At 41.8% G+C, this 9638-nt stretch overlaps 1 protein-coding gene across 1 annotated transcript in view; it reads left to right on the plus strand.

The window, feature by feature from the left end:
• stmnd1 (stathmin domain containing 1) overlaps positions 1-6798 on the plus strand; it is a 28789-nt gene extending 21991 nt beyond the window's left edge. Inside the window, exons 4-6 of the mRNA XM_073024683.1 lie at positions 567-724; positions 5042-5182; positions 6327-6798. Of these exons, the coding sequence (XP_072880784.1) occupies positions 567-724; positions 5042-5182; positions 6327-6659 (632 nt within the window). The 3' untranslated portion in view covers positions 6660-6798. The remainder of the gene's footprint in view (positions 1-566; positions 725-5041; positions 5183-6326) is intronic.
• The last annotated feature ends 2840 nt before the right edge of the window (positions 6799-9638 follow it).

Below are 9638 nucleotides of genomic sequence, written 5' to 3' on the forward strand. Positions count from 1 at the left end.
CTGCCAGCATTTTGTGTTTTTTATTTATTTCCAGCATCTGCAGATTCACTTGTGTTTCATTAGATATGTGTACAGTTTCTGAAGTGTTTAGAACAAGCAAGTTTAGTTTAATTTGATAAGTATCACAATTTAAATCATTTGTCCAAGACAAATTCACCTAAACAATTTCAAGCACCTTCACACAACAGAGCACCACCATCCATCATATTTTGTAAGGAGAAAGGATGGCTTTAGTAAGTAACCAGTGAAATAACTAAACCAAAACTTATTACATAATATTTACAGTGTCTGGGTCAATGAAATGTTTTATAATGTCCAATTAATTCATGTAGACATGTTCCAGTGATTATCCAGGAAATGAAATGTGGTTCATCAACTGTAGAAGCCTTTACAATTGATCTTACACAACCTGTGCCTTTAGCAAATTTATGCTGCTATAATCCAGTTTCAGTTGCCATTCCAAATATGCTGGTACACGCAAATGAATAATGAGTGTATTATACTCCACCTGCCAATCTTAACTAAGCTGAGCACTAATTGTACTTATTTCCTTGTTTCTTTACCAGATTTAGCACTTACTGCAAGCAGCTTGCTGAAGAAAAATGGACCAATAAATGAAATCAGGGAGAGACCAAGATCTGTTGAAATTCTGCAAGAACTTTTAGTTCAAGGGATCTTAAATCGGACTCAGAATGAAGAATGGCAGGAAGCTCACAGTCCTCTGGTACATGTTAATTTCTATCTACTGCATGTGGAATCATGGAAGTTTTTATTATTTTATGTGTCAGTGTTAAATCATATTAATGCAAAGTTTTTTATAATATATAAAATGGAGCAAGAGAAAAGCAATTGTAATAAAGTGATCTTGATTGGTTGTCCCCCCCATCCCCCATCACACTTTGAGCTTAGCTTTTTAAAGTTACATACCAAAATTTTGATTTTGAATATTTCTGGGGTTCCCTGCTTGTGTTACACATGACCAATCCATGATCACTTTTCCATCTCCTATCCAAGTGAATGTTTCTGTGGCAAAATGTTGATATATTAACTAACATTCAAAAATGCTTAGAGTTTTGGCATTTGAAGTTGCCCACTAAAATATTTTTTTTCATTTTCTGTCTCACAAATGTTTCCTAACCCTTCAAGGAGCACCCTGTCCTAATTCCTTTACTGAATTGGCAGTTTCTGGACTGTCCTTGTGTTGACTTGTTCTTTAATTGCTCTGAGGAAGCCTAAATACAGCAATTCATATTGTACCTTGCCATTTTTTTGTAGATATACATGACACATAAGATTTATGCCAGTTTTTAATTTGCCTACTCTATCTGGTGGGAAGACTATATGTTGCTCTCCTGTCTGTCCCCTGGATTTATCGAATTTCTGACAATTTCCTTCCTTCCTGATTTTCATTTAATATAATATCCACCAGTTCCACCACCTTAGTTTTTAGTATTTGAAGCCTCTACACATTGTGATTGACTTTAGATTTATGCTGGCATCAGCACCAGATTTCGATGCTGGAAATCTGAGCAACACACACAAAATGCTGGAGGCAGCATCTATGGAAAAGTTAACGTTTAGGGCAGAAACCCTTCAGCAAGACTGGAGAAAAAAAGCTGAGGAGTAGATTTGAGAGAGGGGGGAGGAGAGAGAGAAACGCCAGGCGGTAGGTGAAACTTGGAGGGGGAGGGATGAAGCAAAGAGCCGGGAAGTTGATTGGTGAAAGAGACAGAAGGCCATGGAAGAAAGAAGAAAGGGGGTGGGAGGAGTACCAGAGGGAAGTGATGGGCAGGCATGGAGGTAACATGAGAGAGGGTAAATGTTCGTGCCATCAGGTTGGAGGCTACCCAAACGGAACATAAGGTGTTGTTCCTCCAACCTAAATGTGGCCTTATCCCAAGAGTGGAGGAGGCCATTGATGAACATATTGTCTGCTCTTACCCCATCCTCCCGCCACGCTACCAGGGATAGGGTTCCCCTTGTCCTCACTTACCACCCCACCAGTCTCCATGTCCAGCACATAATTCTCCAAAACTTCCACCACCTCCAACTGGATCCCATCACCAAACACATCTTTCCCTCCCCCCACTTTCTGCTTTCTGCAAGGATCACTCCCTACGCCACTCCCTTGTCCTTTTGTCCCTCCTCACTGATTTCCCTCCTGCCACTTATCCTTGCAAAAAGAATAAGTGCTTCACCTGCCCCTACACCTCCTCCCTCACTACCATTCAGGGCTCCAAACTGTCCTTCCAGGTGAGGCAACACTTCACCTGTGAGTCTGTTGGGGTCATATACTGTGTTCAGTGCTCCTGGTGTGGCCTCTTGTATATCAGTGAGACCCAACGTAGATTGGAAGACCACTTCACTGAGCATCTACACTCCATCTGCCAGAACAAGCGGAATCTCCCAGTAGCCACCCATTTTAATTCCATCCCAATCCCATTCCAATCTGACCATCCATGGCCTCCTCCACTCTTGGGATAAGGTCACACTTAGGTTGGAGGAACAACACCTTATGGCAAACAGATGGCATGAACATCGATTTATCAAACTTCTAGTAATGCCTGCTCAACACCTCCCCTTCACCATTTCCCCATCCCCTTGTCCCTCTCTCATGTTATCTCCTTGTCCACCGAATGCCTCCCTCTGGTGCTCCTCCCTTCCCTTTTATTCTTTCTTTCATGGCCTTCTGCCTTTTTCACCAATCAACTTCTCAGCACTTTGCTTCATCACTCCCCCTCCAGGTTCCACCTGTCGCCTGGCGTTTCTCTCTCCCTTCCCCCCACCTTTCAAATCTACACCTCAGCTTTTTTTTCTCCAATCCTGCTGAAGGGTTTTGGCCAGAAACGTCAACTGTACTTTTTCCCATGGACGCTGCCTGGCCTGCTGAGTTCCTCCAGCATTCTATGTGTGTTTCAAGGTGAGTGGTCCTGGGTTTGAATCTAGCCAGCTCCTTGAGTGCCTTCCATCCATACTGGGTTGAGATTCGAGCTAGCAACTCAGCCTTGTGAAAAACAGACAAAATGCTAAAGAAGCAGCAAGTTTGCTACCCGATGCGCCACAAGGCTAGGGGAGGAATAACATAACATGGGTTTATGTCCTATCGTATACAAAATGTCTGCTGATTCCTGATGGAATTGTCTGAAGTTCATTAGCTGACAGACTTATTTCAAGTTGAGAAATGCTCTAACACTAAAATAGTTGGCCATTTGTCCCAAATGATAACAGCAGTGCTTAAGAATGTGTACCCCTGATCTGTCATAAGGTGGGCATTGAGAGCAAACCCAAATGCAAGACACAGACACTGAAGTACTAGGGACAGGACTAGGTGTGTCAAGAAAGCATGGGAAGTGGGGAAAAAACGACGCTGGACAAGACACAGGCCCTGGACGAGACTAGGAGACGGCCTGAGATAGGACTAGACTAGGAAAGCGGGATCTGGACGAGGAACTAGGAACTGGGACTAGGAACTTGGAACCTGGACAAGGACTCTGAGCCAGAGACTGGACAGGAACCCAGAACCTGGGTCTTGACTCAGGCTCGGTCTCCGGATCTAGGCGAGGACAAGACGTGGCAAGGCAACAGGACTGGACGTGGGGGCAGGACGCAGGACCCCTGGGCTGGATGAGGACATGAAGCTCAGACTTGGACTTGGGAGACAGGAACGCAGAACACAGAGCCTTGGTCTTGGGAGACGGGAACGCAAAACACAGAGCCTTGGTCTTGGGAGACAGGAACGCAGAACACAGAGCCTTGGACTTGGGAGACAGGAACGCAGAACACAGAGCCTTGGTCTTGGGAGACAGGAACGCGGAACACAGAGCCTTGGTCTTGGGAGACAGGAACGCAGAACACAGAGCCTTGGTCTTGGGAGACAGGAACGCGGAACACAGAGCCTTGGTCTTGGGAGACAGGAACGCGGAACACAGAGCCTTGGTCTTGGGAGACAGGAACGCGGAACACAGATCCTTGGTCTTGGGAGACAGGAACGCGGAACACAGAGCCTTGGTCTTGGGAGACAGGAACGCGGAACACAGATCCTTGGTCTTGGGAGACAGGAACGCGGAACACAGAGCCTTGGTCTTGGGAGACAGGAACGCGGAACACAGAGCCTTGGTCTTGGGAGACAGGAACGCGGAACACAGAGCCTTGGTCTTGGGAGACAGGAACGCGGAACACAGATCCTTGGTCTTGGGAGACAGGAACGCGGAACACAGATCCTTGGTCTTGGGAGACAGGAACGCGGAACACAGAGCCTTGGTCTTGGGAGACAGGAACGCAGAACACAGAGCCAGGACCCCTCCTTGGGAACAAGACGTAGGGCCAGGACTCATACACAGAAAGCTGAACACGATGAGACGGTTCCCAACACTAGGTAGCAGCAAACAGCCAGACCTACCTAGCGAAGGCGTGGACACAAAGGGACAGTTCCAAACAACAAAAGACAGTTCCTTATCTAGACACAGCAAGGTCTTGCTCCAGTGGTAGAACTTGACGGCAAGAATGCAGGCGAGGCTTCAGCCAAGGGCTACAGTAAGAAAGAGAAGGGAAGGGAACAGTCCAGCCTTAGGGTAATGGCAAAGACAGCTTGGCTTACCCAACAGAGGCAAGGACAGGAAGGGACAGACCCACCCACAGGGTAACAGCAAAGATGACCTGACTTACCCCACAGAGGTGAGGATGGGATACTGACACGACGAACCAGCACCCACACGCGACCCCAGGGCCACTTATATTCCCAGCCCCAAGACGAGCATCAAGTGCCTATGATTAAGCCCTATGATTAAAACAAGGGACAGCTGGAAGACCTGGAGTCCGGAGTCCATGGACCCAACCATGACATTATCTAAACTAGGATTTTCATATTGATTTCACTGTATATTTTACAAGGAAAAAGTTTTAATTAGGAACTGTTCCATGATGGCAATATTTGCTCCATAATTGTAGGTTAATAATGTTCTAAGCACATTGATTTCTCTCAAATAATTTATAGGCTATTGAAATTCATCCCTGGTGACAATTTTGCTTATTATCACATTAGCTTGTTGTGAAGTCAACTGAGGGAATGCTAAAGAAGTTTCCATCCAGACTCGATAAGTTAAGGAATGAAACAATTAAACAAAATAATGTAACAATAGAGGATATTGAAAACAAAATGATGGCAGAAGATGAAAGAAGAAAGGTAACAATTAATTTGCATATATAATAATCTTTAACAACAAATTGACTATTTAAATACTGCAGCTAATTGATTGCTAAATTGGTATATGTTCAAAAGATTGTCACTGAGTATATCAATTTCTACCCACAGATAAAGAAATATCTGTCCAACTTTTTTTTGTTGTAGGCCAGCAATAAGAATTCATGGATGAGTTGGGCCAAGGGGCCTGCTTTCCATGTTGTATGGCTCTACGACTCAATGATAAATATTAAATGTTCATATCCTCCTTTGCAAATGTGTACCTTAATTATATTCAGAGATGCTTCATTATCCACTGCATCACTGTTGACTATTTTGGCTGTTTGCTACACTCATGACAATCAAAGTTAATTTATGTCATGGCTTCATGCCCTCTAGCAACTGCTTATTTATTGGCAATATATCTTCTAGCAAGGAAAGGGAAGATAATAGGCCCAGTTTGAACTACCAATCAAAGATGATTGAGCAGCATACAAATATACCATATTCTTTGTCAGCCCTATTTTTGCTTAGTCTGTGAAAACAGCCATTATAGATAGATAGATAATGGCTTGGGATTCTCCAGCCTCCTGCTGTGATTTGACATAAGATTGACTGAATTCCTGGACAAACAGGATAGAAGAATTCCACCAATATTGCACCAAAGAAACTTCCCTAAAAAGCGAAGAATTGTAACATAATACAACACAGAAAGATGCTGCTTATCCTGTCAGTTCTCTGCTTTGGAGAATGTCATTTAAATGTTCCTTACCTTAAATGAATAACAAATTCGCATTTTACATGATATGCCAAAGGCATAATCAAAATTATGGGGTTTCAAATTTTGGAATTTAATGAATGGGTAGGTTTGCAAAGTTATGCTAACAGTGGATAGTTTCCTCTACCAAAAATATTTTTATGAAATTTAGGGTGTGTATTTATCATGGTTTCTTTTGGAATTTGCACAAGTAATTGTGTTATGTTCTCCAATCAGATTAAAGTCTCTCCCTGGAAGTGTTTTTTGTGAAATCTGCCAAGTAATTGAAATATTGTGCTTTTGATGGTATTTTCTGGAATCCAAGTGAAACTAATAATGAACATTGAACAAAATTAATAGTAATACATAAAAAAGTGGTGTTTGTTTTAGATGAAAGAAGTCAAGCTAAAGGAAAGACTGAGTAAGTTTAATTCTTCAGTGTTGACAATCAAAGACCAATCTACTGGAAAGCCAACAATACCTGACTCTGCGAAAAAGGAGGAAAATGTTGAGGAAGTAACTATCGCACAGAAAGAAATTCAGCAGGAAATGCAGGAGGTGTTGAAGGGAAAAGAGAGCAATGATGAAGTGAATGGTAGGAATGCATCAAATGAGCAGGAGAACATGGTTAATTCTGCACAGAGAGGGGAGGCAGTAGAAATAGATGATGGCCATTATTTGACAACAAGACAAGTCGAGAAAGTAATTGTGAACACAAGCTGAATCAATTTCACAAATCATTCATCAATTTCTAAATGGCTTGCTTGTGTCTATGGATTTTTGTGTTCCTTTTTAATATGATCTTGCACAGTCTTAAACTAAGAATTGCCAAATTCTGCAAAGCCAATGTGAAAAGAATTATTCTGAGTCAATAAAGATTGCCTATGATGATTTTACTTTTATGTTCATTATGTCATGCTTTTACATAGATAACAAAGGCCAAAGAGGCACAGTTATGATCAGATGGCCCTTTGCTGCATGGTGCTCATGGCTGTAAGTTATCATGGCCTAAGTTTTGTGAGCTTCCGAAGTGATATTTAAAATAACAATGATCCCTACAAGTGTCAAGGGACACTTAAGATGAGGACACTTAAGTAAGATGAGGAGGCTTTAGAAGCAGAGGTATCCAGTTGGTATCAAGGAGAATATTTTGCTGTTTTCACATTTTGTTTATTTATTGGGATACAGTGCAGAGTGGGCCCTTAGTGCCGCACTGCCCAGCATCCCCTGATTTAACCCTAACCTGATCACAAGATAATTTTACAATGACCTACCAACTGATTGGGAGGACCAACACTAGAGGACCAGGTGACAAAGAAATCTCAGAGAACAAGAAGAATGAGTAATATCTTGGGTTGTTTCAGCAATTCCTTCTTTCCACCATAAGTAGCGATGGTCACTGTTGCACATTTTTTTATTCCTTTTGAAATTCCTCAGAAAAAGAAGTAGTCCAGCTTGGCATTCATCAAAATCTACTCAACATTTAGGCAAGTGCCGATGATAAGGAAAGAATGTGTTGGACTATTCTCCAATGAGATAAAGTATGAAGTTCAAAGTTGTAAAAGTTTAAAATAAATTTATTATCAAAGTACATATATGTCACCAACATTGCCTCTTTGCCATTCAATGACTCCCACCATCAATTTCCTGGTAAGAACAATTGTTCAAAGAATTAACTGAATGAAATAAAATACATAAAATATTGTGGTTATAAGATGGCATCAGAGGCTGGGTATCCTGCTATGAGTGGCTGACATATTGACACTCCATAGCCTTTTTCACTATGAACAAGGTGTTGGAATACTGTTTATTCATCTTGAAAAGGAGCTTTATCAATGCTGTAGTAGCTTGATACCATCCAGCACAAGGCTCTCAATCCACTATGCAAAAGATTTACCCATCAACAATTCCCAATATATAACTCTAGACTTGGTCATCTACAAATTACAGCAACATTCCAATAATCTGGTCTGGTGCACTATTTTCTGAGCTGCGGAATGCCAAACGAATTGCAGCCTGTTGTTTATTTTACACCATTCCTTTATTCTGTGGTATTCTCTATGATATTGGTGAATTAACACATGAAAGTGTTCTGGGTACTCATTTGCATTGCCAAAAATGCTGGGAAAATTTTTAGCTTTCTTGACCCCATGATTTTGGATATTTTGTTGCATATTATTCCAACTTCATTAGAGGTCCAATAGTCTAGAAAATGTGCTAATCCAGCTCAACAGTGTTAAGTTATCAAGGTTTCATCATATGTGCATATTTTTGTTGTCTGTATTGCCATTGTTACCTGCCCTGGCTAATTAAGCACTAATTTCTGTGCTTTCTAATGAAAATAATAGTTCAAAGTAAATTTAATTACGAAGTACATATATGTTACCACATATAAGCCTAGATTCATTTTCTTGCAGCCATTCACAGTAATTACAAGAAACGCAATAGAATCAATGATCAATCATCCAGCAGGATGGACAAACAGTTAATGTGCAAATGCCAACAAACTGTTCAAATACAAAAGGAAAGAAAAAATAATAAATACATAAATAAATAAATAAATAATATCAAGGACATGAGATGAATTGTTGTTGAAAGTGAGGAGTTCAGTGATGGGGCAAGTGAAGTTATCCCTTCTAGTTCAGGAGCCTGATGGTTGATGGTTGATGATTGTTCTTGAACCTGTTGGTGTGGGCCCTGATGCCTTCCTGTTCGTAGCAACAAGAAAAGAGCATGGCCTGGATCATAGGGGTCCTTGATGGTGGATGCTGTTTCCCTGTAACAGTGCTCCTTGTAGATGTGCTCAATGGTGAGGAGCCCTTTACACGTGGATGGACTGGGCTGTATCTATTACGCTTTGTAGGCTTTCACATTCAAGGGCATTGGTGTTTCCAGACCAGCAACAGAATCTCCACCACACCCCTGTAGAAGTGTTAACATTTTAGATGACATGCTGAATCTTCACAAACTTCTAAGAAAGTAGAGGCACTGCTGTGCTTTTTTCCTAATGGTACTTACATGCTGGACCCAGGACAAATCCCATGAAATAACAACACAGAGGAATTTCAAGTTGCTGATCCTTTCCAACTCTGATCCTCCAATGTGGACAGGCTTATGGACCCCCGGTTTCCTCCTCTTGAAGTTAATAATCCGTTCCTTGGTCTTGCTGACATTGAATGAGAGGTGGTTGTTGTGGCTCTACTCAGCCAGATTTTCAAACTCCCACCTATATGCTGATTCATCACCACCTTTGATTCAACTGATGACAACGGTGTCATCATCAAACTTAAATATGGTATTGGAGCTAAGTGAGGAGAGCAGAGGGCTAAGCACACAGCCTTATGATGGAGATTGTAGGGGAGATGTTGTTACCAGTCTGAACTTGCCGGTGTTTGGCCTATATCCCTCTAAAGATTTTCTATATATGTGTCTGTCTAAAAGGTGTATAAACATCATACTTGCACCCACCTCTGCAGCTTCCTCTGGTAATTTGTTCCATCTACTTACCTCCCTCTGTGTGAAAGTTTCCCCTCAGACCTCTTTTAAAGTTTTATCTCTCACTTTAATGTCCTCTGGTTTAGCACTGCCCCCCATAACCATTTCTATGTCCCTCATTATCTTATAAACCTCTTAAGGTCACCCCTCAGCCTCCTATGTTTCAGAGAAGAGAATCCCAGGTTAAACAGCCTCTCTTTATAACTC

Source organism: Hemitrygon akajei, chromosome 20 (assembly GCF_048418815.1).
Source record: "Hemitrygon akajei chromosome 20, sHemAka1.3, whole genome shotgun sequence".
NCBI classification, from domain to species: Eukaryota; Metazoa; Chordata; class Chondrichthyes; order Myliobatiformes; family Dasyatidae; genus Hemitrygon; species Hemitrygon akajei.